At 39.4% G+C, this 20065-nt stretch overlaps 1 protein-coding gene across 10 annotated transcripts in view; it reads right to left on the reverse strand.

Moving 5' to 3' along the window:
* CHD9 (chromodomain helicase DNA binding protein 9) overlaps positions 1 to 20065 on the reverse strand; it is a 91969-nt gene that overhangs the window by 43099 nt on the left and 28805 nt on the right. For 6 of the 10 annotated variants that reach the window (XR_004753864.1, XM_035336948.1, XM_035336945.1 and 3 more), the window contains exons 5-6: positions 9902 to 10239; positions 651 to 762 (exon numbers count right to left, since the gene is read on the reverse strand). Coding sequence is in view for 9 of the 10 variants with exons in the window: in XM_035336948.1 (XP_035192839.1) it covers positions 651 to 762; positions 9902 to 10239 (450 nt within the window). In the remaining variant the exon portion in view is untranslated. Of the gene's footprint in view, positions 1 to 650; positions 763 to 9901; positions 10240 to 10459; positions 10927 to 11088; positions 11329 to 11449; positions 11822 to 20065 lie in introns of those variants that run through there. The other 4 variants (XM_035336950.1, XM_035336949.1, XM_035336951.1 and 1 more) reach the window with 4 other exon arrangements.

A 20065-nucleotide genomic window follows, 5' to 3' on the forward strand; every position in this document is an offset into this window, starting at 1 on the left:
GATTATATGACTATACCAGGGCAATCTATTAAAAAAATGAAGAAAGTTACAAGGGAGAGATGACAGGAGAGAATGACCCCACCCCTTCAGTTCTCAATCCTGCACTTCCTTCAAGTGCATTTCAGAAGCAACTAGTGCCTATCAGCATACTGAGCATAGCTCCTTCAGATCCAACACCGTAAAAAGTAATTCTTTAGTTTCCACAGAAGCAGAGCGAAGTTTGCCACAGACCTTTTAAATGTTCTCCAAGAGCTGGTATCACTGATAAATGCCCCCTCTATTGGGCAATTACCACATTCTCCCCTTCTTATTACAACGTCACCCACAGTAAGCATCAGGTCCAACTGCCAATTCAATAGATGAGTACTTACAGTCTCAAATCTACAGACTTCTGTACGCAGCAGATGCAAGCAGGACATTGATGTCCCATTACTACAGAGGGCCTCTAACCTACAGGATTCTCTTATTTCAAAAAGGGAAAAGTAGCTGATAATGTGAGGATTGTATCTATGAGAGACACGTATTACTGAGAGAGAGAGAGAGACAGTAACTCTATCAACTGAAATACCATTCTGTGGAGAGACAGGAAAAAGAAAGCCTATCGACATAAGAGCACATACAAAGTTAAGAGAAAAACTCTGACTGCTTACCTGTGAATCTTCATCTTTCAGTGGCCGCTGCGGAGTCTGCTTAGCATCAGACAATTCATCTGAGGATTCATTTTTTCTTTTCTGCTTCTTACCCAGCGTGATGATTAGCTTCCTGTTAGGAAAAAAAAAAAAAAAAAACGGTTCTAAGTGAATGCTATATGCTAAGTTTACTTAGCTTCAAGATTAAAAATAATGCCACATAGACTAGCAATTCCTTTACCCTTGTTACTATAAAAATCAGGAAGCATCACGCCCTTAAAAAGGAAAAATACTTCTCAAAACAAAAAGCTACAACGTAACACTAGGTCTTTTTTACTCGTGCCTGTTTTTTTGTTGTTGTTGTTTGTTTGTTTTTTACAAGTAAGCAGCTATCCAACTACCTTACACTCCTCTATCAAATATTTTGTATCTATAAATTAATAACTGAAATGTAAAATCTCACATTTAAACTAACTGACAACGGTAAATTATCTAGACAAAAATTGGCATACCTATCATCTGCAGGTGATGACAGTAAATAACTTGCTGCAAATAACTTCTCATTGTAAAACGTAACTTCTCTTATTAATATTTAAAAGATGAGCTAGCAACAACAGTCTAAAACAACTCAAAGCTGTCTGACATGCAAAGCTTGTACGCTTAATCCAGTCATTTAATGGCAAAAGTGAGAGAATTACATGAATCCTTTCTGCCTTTAAGAAAATTAGAAAGAAGCTGTATTCAAAGCCCAGTACTTTTATCTCTAAGAACTCTTAGTATACTCTTAGAGCCAACACTGTGCTGAAGAAATTGGCTAAATTCTTATGAAAAACCACCAATTATTTCTCAGTTGAGCTTTAAAGGTTATATTATAAATTATGGTACCAATGTCATCTAATTTGTTTGTATCTAAAAGGTGTCAAAATATTTCTTTTTTCATATTCGCAATGTGCCAAACACTACTCTTCAAATATGTTTTCAGTGGAATAATCACAGAATGATTACAAACTACCCAAAAACACAGACATAAAAATCTGTCCTAAAACACATATTTCACATAGTATCTGCTCACCAGCTCTGCATAACAGAGAAAGAGACAACTGTTCCAGCACACACGTCTCCGCTATTTGCGGCACAAATTAAGTGGCTGACAATAGCTTTTAGATGGACAATTCGATTATTTTATGCCTAAGTAGCATACATTATATTGGCCACCTGAAAAAACCCTGATGAGAATGCGGTGGCGGTTGAAACACTTGTGTTTTTTGTTGTTGTTTTTTATTCGTTTGTTTGTTTTTTGGAAGTGTCCAAAGAAAAGAACTATCACATATTTACTACAACCAAATCAGCACTCCAGAAGGAAAATGAAAATCTTAAGCTACCAAAATATTAAGGGTAGGATTAAACAACATGGCTGCCAAAAGATTACAGACATTTTTAAAAACACTGAACATTTCCACATTTTCAGTATTTAGCCGCTAAGTGTGGAAAGGTCAAAACAAAATAAAGATAATATTTTCCACTCCCATTTTTTTGTTTCATTATGAACTGAACAGTGCTGGAAAATGCACGATGAAATTACATTGCAATAAGCTTGATCGCAGAGCTGCTTGTTCACAGGGCTGCCTGCTCAGAGGGAAATCCTGGTCTTCAAGTCCTTGCTTTTCATTAGGCATCCTCAGCTTGTTATTTAGAAAACACTTATCATAATTGCTGGAAATAATTTCAACAATGAATACAATGGTTTTCCCACTGTATGTGAGAACAGACTCTTTGATTTTTCCCTTGCTTTTCCATCTCTAATTAGGAGTTTGTTTATGTGTTAATACTGTTGGATGCTCAGATATTTGTTAAATATGCTTCTTTCTGGAGATAGGCTTGGATTAACCACTTTCTTCCTTTTTAATCTCATTTTCTTCCATAGAATTTAAAGGTGTTACATCAGCACTTATCAGCTAATGTGCCCAATTAGCTAATATTTTTGAAATTAGTATAGGCAAGGCACTCTGATTAACTTTCTGAACCTAGTTATACTGAGTTGCAGATACTACAATTTTAACACTGATTTAAAGTGAAATGTGACAAACCAGTGGGACAGAATTTGTTGGCAGACCAGCAAATTGACAAAACCATCCCTATCCCAGCAAGTTCTAGAGCTGCACATTTAGAGTTTGGGAAAACACGAAGAAGCATCAGGAATGCTTCTCCTGCTCTTAAATTCTGCCTGTCGCATCTGCTTCTGATCATGGCTGGAGACAGAATACTAGGCTAGATGAAACTCCGGGCAGACCTGGTCAGGCACTATCCTAAGCTTTGCCCTTATGTTATCAGTAGGTGGAACACGCTGGGCTGATCTCTAGCTGTCCCCTGCTGATCTTTTCACTGAAATACTGGACATAGAATGTATTCAGACTATTGAACTCCTAATTTGTAGATTATTATTTTTCTCCAATAAATATTCTTTCATTAACTAAGTGCTGAATACGAGTGAAGCTGGACAGGATCTTGGGGGACATTTGGCCCAATTCCTGCTCAAAGCCAGCGGCACAGGGCCTTGCTCTGCCAAGCACCGCTCATCTCCACAGCTGATACCTCCCTGGCCAACCTAATCCAAATCTGGACTCTTTCTACATAACAGTGCGTTAAAATATTTCATAAATGCTTATTGCAACGTTAAACATCTGTAGCCGTGCAACCAGGTTTATCCTCATTTCATACCCTACTGCCTAATATTCTAGGCTCAGGTTCCTCTTGGGTTCAAGCAGCACAGTGTGATGGAAGGCCATGAGCATTTTCCTACAGCTTGTAGAGCTATCCACGGAATAGCAGATCTTCAGCTTTAGAACATGGGCTTGTTTTGGGATTACAGACTTCTTCTCTACATCTTTTCCTGCACATTTTTCCCTTCCTTCTCTGTAGTTTTGGTCTCCCTGTGTGCTCATCTCTTGATCTGTCCCTGCAGTCTTATAAATACTCCATTTGTCCATCAGTTGTTGTCCTAACTTAATCTTGTATTCCCTACCACTGGTACTTTTCTTCACGTGCATCTCCCTGAAATTTTCTTAACACCTTCTTTACACATTACTGATCAGAACGTTTCATCCTCCACGTGGATACGATGCCAATGAGGAATAATGCAGTTTCACTTCCTTCTGATCCAGTGCCCAGAACTACCATGCACTTTGATATCAGACGTTGCTGTATGACAGTATGGTGCTGAAGTTATGCATTTCTCTTAGTAAAAATGCAATCTGCTCGTATTTTGGCCAAAAACTTCTAAAAAAATCTGCTATGTGAAAACAATGATTTTCAGAAGCTTGTAAACTGGATCAATTCTGTGAAATTTTTTCATTGACAGAGCAAGTTGCCTTGACAGTTTATAGATTTCTGCAGGAAAGCATAAAGATCCTTGGCTAAAATCCGTTTTTCCACGCTGAAACAAACTGTTCTGAACAGAAACTATCTAAGCTGTTTCTATGAAAAGGAAGCAGCACACTGTAGACACAGAAAAAAATAATGCCACTCGACTCCATTCCAATTTCATTTTTTTTGCCTTCTTGAACTTAAAATCTTATTACATAACATCTAGAAACACTGTAGTTTGCTTCAACATGTTTTTTTTTCTCTATCTTCAAAGTAAACCAAAAGTGGTGAGATGTATACAAATGGAAGAGATTAGAAAGAAGCCATCTGAGGAGCCAGTATTACTCTTGACCCTTAGTGCATAACTCCTAAAGTGACTTAGGTCTCTAAACTAAATTAAACCACCAGCAAGATCACCAGGAACCACTATTTGAGGAACAAATCCCTGTACAGTGTAACTACTTTCCTACAAATTAACAACCAGTTAGAATCTGGTCTATTCCTCCTGTTTAATAGCAGGAGAATGTGATGGAAGAGTTGTCAGCACTTTTAACAGCTTTACAATTATGAGACCAATTTTCAAAGCCTTAAAAATACTGAACGTGAGCAAGTATCAAAGAGAAAAAAAAGGAAAGCAGCAAATTAGTATTAGAGGTGTATGAAACAAAGATATTGCTGACTTGGAAAGTAGCATTTCAGTTCTGTTTTCTCAAAACCAAGAAACCCTGAATAACTAATCATTAGTATCCGAACAGCCACCTCCCAAACACTTCATTTGTAGTCAAAGCACTTTATTAACTCATGAGTAATAAAATGCTGGTTATCTACATCATTAGTGTTTATCACCAAAAACGTAGCTGAAAATCCTATTTATTAGCAAAATAGAAAGCAGATATTTCCTTGACAAGATAGTGAGCGTGTCCTCTTAAAATGAGAGGTATATTGATGGTATGAAAACAGTTGCTCTCATCCTTTTAGCATGTTTAGTAAGTAATACCAACACCCTAATATTATCCACTGTCTCCTTCTCCAAATATTAGTAACTTCTGAATTGGAGACAGATTTTTAAAACGCTCCTCTAGTCTTACTTGGAACAGGCAGCCATTTCAAGCTCAGACAGAACTGGAATAATAATGCAAGAGAAAAAACAAGCTTTTTTGTTGTTGTTGTTGTTAATAAGACCGTATTGTTTGGCAGTCAAATACTTTGTAGTAGGTTAGCAGACTTCAGTTTCTGTTACTTAAACCCAACTGGTGCATCAAAACTAGAGTTTGGGAGCAGAGAAAACTATGCCAATGAGTCATGGCTCAATGCAAACACATCCCAGGAAGATGATCAAATCTGAAATGCGTGTGATTTCTAGTCATGAAAAAAGAAGGTTATGATCTGATGGAACAAAGACATTCAGTGACATCTCCTCTACTTGAGCATAGATCATAGAGCCAGCATTTCCTGACTTATATAAAACACACAAGACAATTGACAACGTCTACTTCTAGGAAATTCACTTCAAGTTCTTGCATTTAACCTTAAATGATGCAGGATCAGCTAATAGGTGAATCATTTCCCTTTTTTTTTTTTTTTTTTTTTCCATCCCCATGTCTCCTGCTGCTGAGTTTAGAAAGGATTCAAACCACCTTGGCAGTACCATATCAACAAGTGATAATTTAAAGGTTTTTCTACCAGGGTCTTGGGTCCTAAGAAGGCTCTGTACTGTAAAAAGGACATCTGAGACCCATTTCAAGACAATAACAACATTTACTCATTTTGGTAGTTAACAGGATTGTGTAGGACTTGCTGGATTCATTATTATGCAATTTAAGGGTTAATATAAAAAATCAGCACTGTCCTTTTAGCACACAAAATGCTGCACACATTTCTGGTAACAGGAAACAGTTCTGAACTTACAGGCTATGATCCCCACCTGAACTTTTGTAAATCTAATTCCTATGGTTTGGGGGGAATTTATTTAGTCATGTATTTAAAAACAAACAAACAAAACTACCTAGTGACTAAAAAAAATCCTAAATATAGACAAATGATATTGCCCTTTATATCATGAATGCTGAGCTACTGCTTTTAATCAGGACCATGATATTTAATTTTGTGTTTGAGTAGGTGGGAGTACACTGAGAGCTATAAATCTAAATGCCAATCCAATTTCTTGAACAACAGAACGTTCACAAATTCCTAATTCTTCCATCCTTTACATAAAATGCTAAAGGTAGACTTTCAAGTTTAAATACGTATCACCTTAAATGGAAGAACTGGAATCATAAGCAGTTCAAATGCTTGTAAATAAATACAAGTTCTATGTAAAAATAGTAAGTATTTTGATTTCTAAAACTCAATATGCTTTGCTAAATCAACAATACAGAAAAAGCAGTTCTGCAGTCCTGAGAAACCCTAAAGTAACTTAATTTTTAAACAATTAACTTGATCAGTAATGAGCGTATAAAGATAACCGTTTCCATATCTGGTAATACTAAATACATTATACATCCGTTCTTATACTGCTAATAATTTGTCATATGCTTATGACACTTTTGGTAATAAAGGAATTTAGTCATTTATCTTCAGCAATGCTTACAGCACAGAAGCTTTACTAATTATTGATTCCATTTCCAAACCAGAGGACTGAAATGAACAAATCTTGTTTCTTTGACTTCAACAGGTCAGAGGATGAAAAACCTTAACTGGAACCTTTAGAAAGAAAATATAGCTTGACTAGAAAGTAATTCCCAGTAGTTTATAACCAGCAGTGATCAATTGAAAAGAATTATTGTGGTTTTTATTTTTTTATATATACCTGTATATCTCAAAGGAATAGTGACAGAAAATGTAAACAGTTAACATGAAGCCCCCAAAGACATACCAATTAATTATGCTTAATTAGGGAGAAAAAGATTAAAATCATGCTGTCCCCAGTATCCAGAAACACAGTAGCTAAAACTTATCTTGATCCTAGATGAGGGCTACTCAATGCCAGAAGTTGCACTGCGTTATATTTAAATGCACATTTTTTTCTATTTTCCTTTTTAATAAAGCCTGTTGGCTAGCAGGCCGTTTTAACGAGGTCTGTTCAGCAACTAGTGCGCGAGCTCCAGCTCTGCCAGTTCAGCCAGGCAGAGCATATCGTTTTCACAGCTGGGTAACTGTACCTCTCTCAATCCTCCTCGAGAGGAGCACAGGACATGCTACACGGTCGGGACCTAAGATCCTCGTTAAATCCTTGATCCCAATCTGTGTACGAGCTTGCTGTTCGAGTACTGGACCAGAGAAGGTACACTTGTGCTCGTATTGGACAGGCTACATTTGATGCACGAAGGGATGTGAGAGATGAGAGTAAAACCAAACAGGAGTCACCTGAAAAATGAGTGTGACTTCACATCTCTCAAACACTCACAGCTCCACACCACCTCCCAAACACACAGTTTTCATGGAATTCGAGTCCTTCCATCTCCTTGCCCAACAAAGCACTCAATCTTCTAGAAGTATTACTTGAACACGATAAAACTTTCTCCCAAGATTCAACGGGAGTTTGTTTTATTTTAAGATAAAAGGGAAAATGGATGTAGCAACCCACACGTTTAAAATCCTAATACTATTTTGATATCACAATTTGCAGAATGTGCTGAGATTCATTAAGAAGTATTTTTCTAATAATGTAAGACAGGAAGAAACCTTTAGAAAAGGCGTTTTAATCATCTAAAACCCTTATGAATTATTGGATTTCATTTTGTTCTTCCCTAGGTAAAACAAGTTTTATTAAAAACCTTGGTAAACGCACTTTTTCTTAATCACCTTTGAATAGCCAGTTACAGCCATACTAGAGTAAGTGTTCTACTTCCCTAAGATCAATAGCTACAATTACAAAGGAAACAGAATCCGGTAGGATTATTTTTAAACATAAAATAGAGCCTTCTTGCAATTAGTGCTACTCAGTGTATATATACCCTGTGGTGTACACTCATGCTACACACTTGCTATTTTATTTATATAAAGACATGTATTTATTTATAAAACCGTAAAATAGCGCTAACCCAACATAAAACCACATCAAGCTATTAAGATACAAAAATGAAGCACATGGACGCCCAGAAGCATTAGATTTACAGCAGTCCACTGGTGTATATGGAAATTTGGTAGAATCCATAAGTTGTGGCTCTAGATGACTCCTTTCACAGCTCTCAAATAGGATCTGTCTCCTATTTCTTTAGCTATCTGTCCCAGGTTGTTAACTTAACTTACCCATGCTGCGAGGTAGCGTGCTACTGGGGCATGACTCGATTGGACTGGTAAATAAGAGGGAGGCAAACCTTTGCAGCTCAACGCGAAATTACACAGAGTTGACTCTACGGAATTAAAGCTGTCTGCCAGCTTCAGCGTACTTGGGATCAAGCACAAACATCACATGAAAACCCAGTTTGACAAATGTCTACTTGTCAGTTGATACTACCTTGTGCAATCTCGAGAACTGATGCAAATTGATGTGCACAGCTAAGCATTTCATGAAGACAGAAAACCGAATGCAGAAGTGTTAATCAAAGGTAAAAGCTCATTTCACTATTCTGACTAAAAAGCAGCAAAAGTATTATGGGAATTATGTAGCATATCATGAGGATTCTTTTTCAGTATGTTTTGTTAATTACCTAGACAAATGACTACAAAGCACCTAGAGCAATTCACATAAAGGTTCCAGAAACCGACAGTAGCTAAACAACAGTGTGCAAGTTTCCTGGTTAGAAAGACCCACAAAACACCTACCTGTTATAGAACATGAGTAAATTCAGAAACGTGAAAGGGAAATCAACTTTGGAAGTATATATCCAACCCTTTAAACAAGACCGGAGGGTGAGGGGGGAGTGCAGGAGAAGAAGGAAACACAATGAAGTGCTAGCAAGGATAAGCAGCATTCATTTGCAAACCCTTAAGTAGAAGGGAAAGAAATTAAGACGAGGGAAGTTCAGGTTAAGAATCAAGTTACATTTAGAGTAGTAACCCTTATACTATCAGATAACTTCTCACGGAAGTGGTTTGTTTGGAGCATGCAAGCAGAGAAATATGCTGATTAAAAGAACATTCATTTCTCCTCCGTATAAATGAAAATATACATATGCATATGAGACATTTAAATATGGACAGACATGCCAGTTCCTACGTCTGTTACTGAAAAAAGGGCATACCATTTCAAACAAATCTAATCGTAGCTAAGATTTCTGTTTCAGTCCTGACTGACACACTTAACACTGGAAATCAAATAGTTTCCTATGCTGGAGAACTAGGTTAGCTCTGAAATCAGGAGGAGTGCCATGTATCAAGTGTTCTGCAGTGCTCTGACATCTAACGTGTCTTGTGAAGGCTTCTTATCCCCAGGGTATCAACCCAGCTTGATCCAGCTGAGTCTGCAAAATCTTTAAGAGGGCAGATAAAGTTGATATGACTGAAGACTACAAAATACTTAGAATACAAATTTTCCAACATGCATTTTACTTATAATAACCTGTGTGGTATCTATAAGAATATTCATAGTATCACACATTGAAGATATATACCAGAATTGATAAAGACAGCATTTATAATATCAGATAAACTTAATTTGGAGTAGGAACTGATTACAACAATAGACAAAAAGATACTTTGGTGTTGTTTATACTTCAAACTAAGTATAAAGAAATGTCGGAAATGGATTTAAAACACAGAAGCCATTCCTTTCAAAGGACAGTTCCAAAATGATTTTATCTGAAGAGAAAACAAAGCATTCTTGTTCAGGAACAAGAAAGTCCACACATGGACTTAATTAGGAAGAATTTTGTGTAGGCAGCGAAGGAGAATATTATCAGTAAGCAGTTTTTATTTTAATCACAGATATGCAATCTGAAGAGAAGAGAACATTTAAATCTACTTACCCAATTTTTGTTTTCTCTTTAATTTTGGTTGAGGAACCCGTTTTTGGTTTTTTGGTCTCCTTGTCCTTGGGTTTGGTTTTAACTTTTCTACCTTTCTTTTCCTCTTTTCCTTCAGCTGAAACACTGGGGAAGTTTTCAGGACTCATTACTCGTGGAATGTTTCTCTCCCCTCTCTCTTTTGCTTTTGCAATTGCTTCAGATATTATGCGATTTGCCTTCTCTTGTTTACTTTCAGAGTCTGCTTTTTTCTTCTGCTTCTTTTCAGACATTGCCCTCACCTGGGTATTCTGCAACTTAGTATATGATCCTGAACCATCAGTCTTCTTGGAGGAAGGAGGCTGTAGAAAGAGACAAAGTAAACAAAATCCCCTTATTTCAACAATCTGAATATTTCTTAAAAGAAATAAGTGTTTTTAATCTAGAATCGCATATAAAAAAATTAAACTGGCAGAGACTTACACAGACACAACAAAAGAGGAATTCTGTTTTTACCACAGAATGGCGTGGGTTTCAGAATAAGTACATCAATTGTTGGTTTTACACAAGCAGTCTACATACTGAAAATTATGAAAAAAAATCTTCACAAAATTCTCTCCGCATTCTTTCCTCCTCTGTAGTTAGTCACACCGATCCCTAACCTTCCAAGCATTCCCATACGTTTGACACAAATCTCAGACATCTCCAGTAGATATTCTTCTCATACAAACTGAGAAAGCCAAGAACTCCCAAAGGTAACAGCATCAGTATTTCTTCTTCGGTACGATACCAGGACCACATAGATCTTATGGTGGACATAATATCCACAAGACAACTCCGTGCTAAACAGAATCAATGCCGAACAAAATCAAGATTAAAAAATACAAAACCAAAACTAAGCCCATGCAGCTCTGTATTAATCCAAAAATACTGCTTTCTGATCATTTTATTTAGATCAACATAGTACAGTCATTCGAAAATGCACGTCTTGTTTTTGCTTTCAGGTTTTTAAGCACTATTTCATCGATGAAGGTTGTTTACGCGAAGAATTCAATTCCAAATGAGCAGCCGCTCTTTAAAGAGAGCAGAAGACATGTTTTTGCTTTCTTCCCTCCTGCCCCCGCCCCCCTTTTAGGAATGGAAAGAATTTCCTATTCAAACAGACAAAAAAAAAAAAACAACAGCAGATAACAGTTATGTTACATTCTCACCCGTAAATGCGCCTCTGACTACAGCACGAAGAAAAGCCACCAGGAATTTCCAAACACATTTTCAGGCCAAATCCAGTGCACTTCACTGGATACATTTTCTATACGTGCCTCATCAAAGGCTTAATAGCAGTGCTGCGGCAGCGGGAAGGAGGCAGGGTTTAGGATCACTCTCCAAAATGCCACCTTAAGGCCTACAGGCTATAACAAATAACCAAGACTCGAGAAAACAGCCACAAGCTCAAGATGGCGATGCAGCACGGCTCCCGCAGCAGCAGCCAGTAATAAGGAAGGTTATTCAATCCCATTAGCCTTTTAGCCCAAAGAACCCCTCCTCCTCCCACTCATTCAGGCTTTCACTTACCCTTCCTCTTGGCCTCTTCACTGAAGACATTTTTGGCGTCAGACAAAGGCTTGCCCTCTGCTTTTTCAGCACCCCAGGCAGTGCTCAAGAGAAAAGCATTGAAAGAAGATTGCTAAATGGCCTATTTAGCAAGCTGCAGCCAAGATATGCACAACCCTCCACAAACACACATTGGGATTTATCAACATATTTCTCCCTTGGCAGACGTCCGTCCACCGATCGTCCAACTCAGGTAGGGCACAGCCCGCCTGCCGCCCCTCAGCAGCGGGGCTTCCACCAGGGCCGAAAGCAGATAGCCAGATTCCAACAAAGCACAGAAAGAAATGAATGCACAAAGCATCAAAATGCATCAGCATGAATATTAGAGATGTCGTTAAAAATACTGACTCCTTCTGCGGAAGTAGGCCAGCAGATGGTGCTACCAGTTATTATTCCATTAGGCTCTGCAATTTAACCCCCAACGGACTGCTCTTCCCTACATGTGGTACAGGGATTAACTCTTCCCCTTCCACTGCTCGCAGCACACCGCTGCTGTGCCTTGGTTCGGGCTGGAAACAGGGGACACGGAGCGTTTGTGGGGCTGGGGCTTCCCTGAAGCGCTCCAGCTCTCACATTGACGCGGGGGGTGGCGATGCACACCGCACTCCGAGCCTCGGGCCTCAAACCCAGTTTGTCCTCTGACATTCCTTGCTCTTTTTTTCCCCCCTTCCAAAGGGGGTTCAGAACGATAAGCAAGCAACAGTGACCACATAAGGACTCGCTTACAGGCTTTGCTGCTTCCTACAGAGGGAAGAAATCCTGACCTGGACCTGAGCCTCTCCCCCCGTCCCAGGTCTATGCGCACCTTGCGGTGAGGGCCCCCTCAACTACATGGGACACGGCTTTATGGAAAACTCCTCCTCATTTTAAGGTTGTTTCAAGTGCTATTTTAAAAGATCAGACACATTTTTACATGTGTTCTCAAAGAACACAAACAAGTTATTTTTTGGTAACTCTCCAAAGTTGTTTAACCCACCTTTGTCTTCACAGCTATTTCCTAGCAAAACCTCCTTTTATTTTTTTCCTCCTCAGAAGCCCACTAAAGAAGAATCAAGAAATAGCTCAGGATGTGATTTCTGTTAGGATTTTGACTGTTAAGACTAGGCCTTACACTTGACCAGGATTTTACTTCTATTAAAATTCACTTCAAAATGAACTTCAATTGTCCACTAAAAACATCAGTGGTACTGGTACATGAAATAATCCTTTACTTAACAGTATCACCTAAATTCAGAAGATATTTCTGCACATATGCAGCTTCACTACAGAGACAATTATTAAATTTTAATTTTGCTTTTAGAACTCTAGCCAAGATGCTTCCACGTTACGGTTATGCAATATATAACAGAAACTGCCATCATTTATCTTTCAGAGTTACCATCTCATAACTCAGGACAATGCTAAATAATGTACTACTTTAGCTTTTTGAGATCAGTTAAACAAAAAGAAGTTTCCTAAGGCATTTGCAGTACAGTTTCAGCTCTAAGCCAAATGCTACTGAAGTTAGTATGGTTAGAGGATTTTAAGAACGAAAGGATGCCTTCCTGAACCATTCTGGGGCTGGAAGCAAACAAAAAAGTGTGCCTAATAATTAAGTGGGCAAGAATAACCATGGTAGCTTTTGGGTAATTGTTTTGAAATCATCTCCCTAAGTGTTTTGTTACTTTAAGATGAAATTTCTCAGGCTACATCTCCTCAGAGCCGCCCCGCAAGTTAATCCTCAACAACTTGTTTTACTTTCTTCTTGTAAAATCATGAGTATGCTGGACGAGGCTACTTTGTATTTTAATTCCTGGGGCTGGCCCACTGCTTTGTGCTCCATACTCTTCCTTCTGTTAAGTTACATCTCCTGCCCTCCACCAACAGTAAGCTAGCTGGTGGTCAGAGGACTCAGAACGTACTCTTTCGGTTTTGCTGTGCCATTTCTAACCATACGGGAATGACGCTGACAAAGATACCGGAAGGCACCAGCCAGCCATTCTTAGCTAAATAAAGCTGTAGTGAAACCTGCATCAGGGAAGTCACCATCGTCACAAAAAACAAAACTGGAAAGCAACACAACTGAGCTGAGATTAGGAGAACCAGAACCACCCGTGCATTACGAAGGACAACGTCTGCGTGTACTTAGCAACCACAGCGACATAAAGGATCTGATTCTGCAGAGGTCTTTTATTTTGATTACCAATTCATCCTGAAATAAACTCATAAGCAGTTATAAAATCATGCACACTGGAAATAAATTCTGAAAGCTACATGGCATCCACAAGAAAAAGGACAAAGGCTTTTGCCAAGCCAAAAACGCCCCTTCCCCCTCGCTCAGAGGGGATGCCGATCTAACACCCAGAAGGAGCATGTCCTTTTGCCAACGGCTTACAAACCTACTTCATCTATCAGCATCAAGAAAGACATGCTTAACTGACAAACGTGTAGGAGAAGGTGGAAAGAAAAACCCTGAGGCAGACGTATTTAAAAACTGAGTATTTTGTTTGGAAAAACATGCTTTTTGTTTTCATGGCTGCAAAGATAATCATCCCGATAGAACCAAACGTAAACCAACGCGATGTCGTCTCGAGCCTGCACGGAGCAAGCTCCGGGGTACGTGGTGCTGCTGACAGCCTCGGCAAGCAGCAGCACAAGGACACCACCGAGCTCCTGGCAGCTCCCTGCTGCTGCTCTGAGTGCTGTGGCAGCAGGGAAACATGGGGAACCACGTCAATCCAGTGTAGACTTCATGCTGCCACCCACTACAGCCATTAGTAGCAGCAGGTACGGGCTGTCTGCTGGTCATGCGGAAGAGCTATCCCTAAAAAATATTAAGGGTGGAACAGAGAAAATGAGAGCTGTAGGCTTCCCCACATATGCCCTGATTCACTGCTGCCAGCAAAGCGTCTTCTCTTCAGCAGCATCCAAAAGACACTGACGTGCTGTCTTACAGGGGCAGAAGGTACTCTACACGTCTGACTGGTATCTTAATTAAACTCACGTAAAAACAATCAAATTACCAGATGATACCCAGAAACAATCATGACAGCAGTCTTCCCGATACCTGGGAATACTCTACCAAGGAGGCTTTTCACAGGAAGGAATTTCTGCAATCCTTCAGCGTGGCTTTCATCAGCCCAGCACTTCTCTGGCCTAACAGCATTTCCCACAGCAAGGACAAACCTCTGCTTGTGCTTTTTTTCCCCCTCCCATTCAAAACCTAAACGCACTTTAAATTTGCTCCATGACAACACACAGTACCTCCACATCCCCTGCATATCACTACAAAGGAAGTCCCAAGAAGAAAAAAAGGAGTTTAATATAGCAAAAGCTTCCATCTCCTAGAAAACCCTCCCAGGCCCTGCCTTACCTACTCCACGAACAAAGCGTTGCTTCTACTGTAAGAAACCCTGCTTGGCAGTGGGTATGGCCATCGTGCTGGGGCAGTATGGCTCTCCCCTCCGTGTGCACAGTCTTTAAGACCAAATTTCTCGAGTTGTGTCCGTTCTTGATGTTCTCTAAGGCCTAGTGATGCCTTTCCCTGGTATTTTCATTAGTCACACATTCCTGACTACAATTATATAACCCCCTTCCTTTTTTTTTTTTTTTTTTTTTTTATAAATAATCATTTTCACTTGTGGATCAGCTCACCCAAACAGTAACTACCACTACAAAATAAATTATGATCCCAACCATCCTAAAAAATAGAAAGCTAAGGGTTACATTTGCAATGCCTTGAAAGACTTTCCTTCTACTGGCAGCAGACACCTGCAGGAAGATGTAGAAGATCTGCAAGCACGAAGTACTCTATGGCAAGAGCATAACAAGTTCCTGCTAGTCTACCAGGTCATTAGGCAAATCAAGATGACCTTGACATCAACTGCACGGAAAGCAGCTAAAATTAGCCACCTGGAAACCTGATCTTCACGCATTACCACTTCATCATCTTTGTCCCTGTTTATTACTAAACAAGGAATCCCTTTGTGCATGTCAAGCCACCAATATAGTATCAATACCCCAGCTGTGACACAAATATAGGAAGAATCGTATAAATGATCGTGATCAGTATTGTTTGTATTTCTGTTCAAATTAGACTGTCGTATATTTTCATATTAGAATCACATTAGAATTCAGAAACTGCAATTGCTTTAAGCTACCCCAGCAAAAAATCTTAAAGGAACTTACATTTATCATTTGAATCACAAAACTGTATTTAGGAATGCAAATCAAAAATGCATGGACTCAGTGCAATGACTTCTGAATTCCATTCTAGTATTCTAAAATCTTCTTCTCTGCAGAAGCCTGCATAATTAACTCTAGAGATGGTTTTATGACAGTTCTATAATCAAAAAGAAATCTATTAAAAAAGAAGATACCAGCTCACTCCCTGTACAGAGTCTATTTGTAGAAGATCGCTTACAAGACAAATGCGTCACCCCACGTGCACGCAGAATCCTTTGCTGAATGGCAGTTCCAGAAGAGGCAGTGATTTGTCTTTTGATGACTTACTGTGACAAAAACTTCAGTTAAATCAAGCTGCTTCCACACAACTGACAGAAGATCTAAACATGCAAGAGGGTTTCTTTTCTCCAGACAACCTTTTTTTCCTCCCCTTCGGAGTTCCTTCTGACTTGCTTGTTATTTTCTATTCAACAGTTGCCCCATACCATCTGTTGGGATTGCTCTACAAAACAGAGCACTGTTGAAGGAAGATCCATGGGGTTCTGTAATTTTTCCTTCCTTTTTGGTGTATATATGGAACTATCAGGAGAGTCAATGAAGCATTCTAAGTTGTGGTTCTTTCGTTATGCTGAGAATACTCCGCACTCTGCTTGTATCTTGTTATCAGCTCTTATAAATGATCCAGTGTTTCAGGGATACCGAATTTTAAGACATACATATGTGAAACCTAACCCAAATTAACACTGAAGTGTTACAGATAGATTAAAAAAAAAAAAAAGATACAGGAAAAAAAATACCTTTGCTGTCTCCCATATTTGTTACCTGTAATGTTGATAAATGAATGGCTGACAACTACAGCAAAGTGACAAGCCAACAGTCTGTGTCTGTATAATTGTCACTTTCAAGTGTAAATTTGGCTACTGTAGTTCATACCTTACCACACATTTAACACTAGGCTTACAACAAATTTTAAATTTACGTAGAAATGAAAATGTTAACGTAAAGGCCAGCAACTTTAGTCATCTTCCTAGGAAGAAAGAAGCAAGTGCTTTTCACGTCACACGCATACTAGCAGGTTGTTGCTGCAAAGGCAGCATCTGATACTGGAGAACGAATCTGTAGTGTGCATGTTTGTGCATGGAAGATTTTGTTTGAGCAGAGACATTTTCGGAGCTCAGCACCAAATACAGATGAATTGTTTTACTGAATATTCGGTAGTGGTATGCAAACTGCCTCCCAGTAAATCTTAGAGGAAGTACTATGTAATGGAGCGTATTACACTGCCAGGAAATGAAAGAAGTTGAGGACTTCATCCTGCTCACCCTGCCAAGCTACTGCACTGGATGCGTGTCAGCTTTCAGTGGCCTGGAGTGCTGTGCCCATCACGTACCGATTTCTTTTGTTCTAGTCTGTAGCACTGAACACAGCTATTTGGAAAAGGGCATACAACACCAACCAAACCAACTTCCTCAGGGGCATTTCTCAGGTGCTGTCTGTCCCGTGCTGAACTAGTAGCACTGAGTACTTGCACTGATCCCAGGCTGGTGCATGGCAGGGTTTTGCTGCAGCCACAGGGCGGGCACCCTGCCCGAAGTACCGCTGCGCGCAGCGTGAGCCTCAACGCTGCGCTCCTACATATGAAAAATGGTAACGATCACATTCAAGTCAACTGGACTTGTGACTGCACAGTAGATTTGAATTACTCAAGTTCAGAGCAGTTTTGGAGCCATGCCATACCTCTGCAGATTTTCTAAAGCTGCTAATGCCAGTCCTATGGATCCAAAAGTCTTAGCTTTTTTCCCCAAAATACGTAAATGTGTCCAACAAAAAAGCACCCCTACTTGGTTTCTTTCTTACAATCTCGACTGATCTTACTCGCCAATCTTTACAATTATTTAACTTCTTTAAAAAGAAGTTTACCTAACGCAATACTCTATAAAAGGAATGTCACATTTCACCTCACTGGTTTCAAACAAGACCTGTGCAAGTATCTGGAAACAGACGTGTAAGGTACTTTGCCAAATACTTACAGACAATAAAATAACACAGATCTTTCTGGTTTTAAAGAGACTGGGCATTAAAGTACAAAACCCTCCAAAGCCCTACAAATGTATTGATCCATGTCATTCTTAAAAAGTACAGGTAAGAGGCAGCTTCTACTGGAACACACTCCTGGTTTTGCAGTAGGAAAGCTTTTATTTAACAGGTCAAGGAAGTCCAACAGCTTCTGTAACAGAATGCTGCAAAGCAGCAAAATGGAACAGCCCTCTCCAACTTATCTTTTTTAAGTCCTTTGTACTCCATAAAAATGTGTTATTAACCCAAACTGCAGTAATTTTTAGTCTTTCATCACTGAACATGGGTCAGTTAAAATCATCTCTCATTCCAGCACAAGCAGTGCTTCAAGAACCTGCTAAGTAGCAATACGTTCTAGCAAAGCAGAACGAGCTGTTAACTTTGTTCTGTATGAAACTATTATCTGACGAGATTAAATTCAGTTGAATCTTACATTATATTGTAGATCCAAAGTAAGGGGACTCCCTTACTTTGTAAGTACTCCCTCACATGTAAATATAAAATGCTGTTAGTGAAGGTAAGAAATCATTTTTACTGTACTGAATGTAAGTTTTTCTTTAGACAAAAGTCCTATTACGTCTCTGATTTCAAAAATGAAGAAAGCTTACTAAGCTTGTGTTCTCTGTTCAAAAAAAAAGTACAATACGATGACACTTTATTTCCAAACTTTCATAATACTGATAAAGGAAAAACTAATCCACATCACAAAATGAAAGCAAGCAACAGGAAATCCCTAAATGACTTAGCTGAAGGGTGGTTTTTTTTTTTTTTTTAGTTTTGCTTTTTTCTTCCCACAAGGTAAGTCATTTTTTCAGACATTTTCCTGGAGTTATTTTTGGAGACTTTGCAAAAAGAGATAAATCTAGAAATACTTATTATAAAATTTCATAAACCATCACCACCCAAATAAATACACAAATAGAAATGAAGTTCTCCTCCAGGAGAATGATTCAGGATTCCCTCTTTCCTGTTTGCAAACACAAGGTCTCTTGAAAATATAGCACGTAGCAACACAATGTAGCAAGTAAAAGCTTACTGTGGAACATTTTCTATTCCTGCTACTATGTGCTGAATTGCTAAAAAGCAGCCTGGTGGTGCCATGAGCAAGGAGAGCAGAAATGCCAGCATCGCAACCATTCGCTGACAGCAAGCGCTCTGCAGGCACCGCCAGATCTGGTCCCACTGCTCCTCATCCAACACATCCCGTGGCAGCCAGAACCCTACAAAGGCAGCCTCAATAATCACACATTCTTTGACTCGTGTCTGGAAAGAAAGATTAAGCTTTAAAACGTTCAGCGAGGTTGCTGCCCAGCTCCCAGCTGCTCCGTTTTCCTCCAGCTTGTTTTAAAAGAAAGCAAGGCTACACAACCATGTCATACCAGGTTGGGCATTTACGCCTCCAAGTTCTTAGTAATTTCTAACCCATTGATCAAATTTAGCCAAATTGGGTACATCTCTGAGATAGCTGTTCTTCTGCAACTGGCATGAAGCACGCAGGATTTAAGCAGGGTCTGGGGCAAGGAAAATGAGCTCAGCCCTCCTTAGACCTCTGAGCATCCACTTGAGATGCTCTAGGTGTTGGAACTACCAGCTGCAAAATGCAGCCCTTGGACACCACATCATCTTCTCATTCTTCCCTTTCTCCCTACTCCCAACAAAACAAACCTTCAACTTCCCTCTGCTAAAGAGCAGTCTTTGCAATTCTCTAAGCAGTCTCCTTGCTACCTTCCTCCTCTCCCCCCTTCCCAGAAGCCATTCCAGTGCATCAAAAGCAAAGAACCACGGATATCCTACTGGGACCCAGATTTCTTCAGCAGCTGTTTGGTCTGAGTAGCCAAAATACCCATCTTTCACACCTGGTTTGTTACTCTTGTTGTCAATTCAAGCTGAGCAGCGTTTACATCACCTTGAGCTTTCCAGTCTTCCTTCCCACCGGCTGATCGGAGCACCTTCCCCTGGCCCAACTGACAGGGCAGTTTAACTGTCTACACTGCGGAATGGCTGAGCACTTGTAAAAAAGCAAAGGCTGGCGAGTGTACAGGCCCATTTATTACTACATTTAAGCTATTGAATCCTGTTGTGAAGGCCTAACTGATCTAAGCACAGTATTGCTCTCTAGAGTTAACACATGATTGAAAAGGAAATTTTCAACATGTAAATTAAAATATACCAACTCTGGACATTCAAGAACATCATATAGGCTTTATTAGTCTTCCCTCTCTCAAAAAAAAGGTTTAATACAGGAAATGTAAATTGTAGGATAATATATCTTGAAAAAAATCATTTCTGTACTTCCATCCTGCTTACTCAAACTTATTTCAATTCTCTATGCATAAT

This window comes from Oxyura jamaicensis, chromosome 11, assembly GCF_011077185.1.
Source record: "Oxyura jamaicensis isolate SHBP4307 breed ruddy duck chromosome 11, BPBGC_Ojam_1.0, whole genome shotgun sequence".
NCBI lineage: Eukaryota > Metazoa > Chordata > Aves > Anseriformes > Anatidae > Oxyura > Oxyura jamaicensis.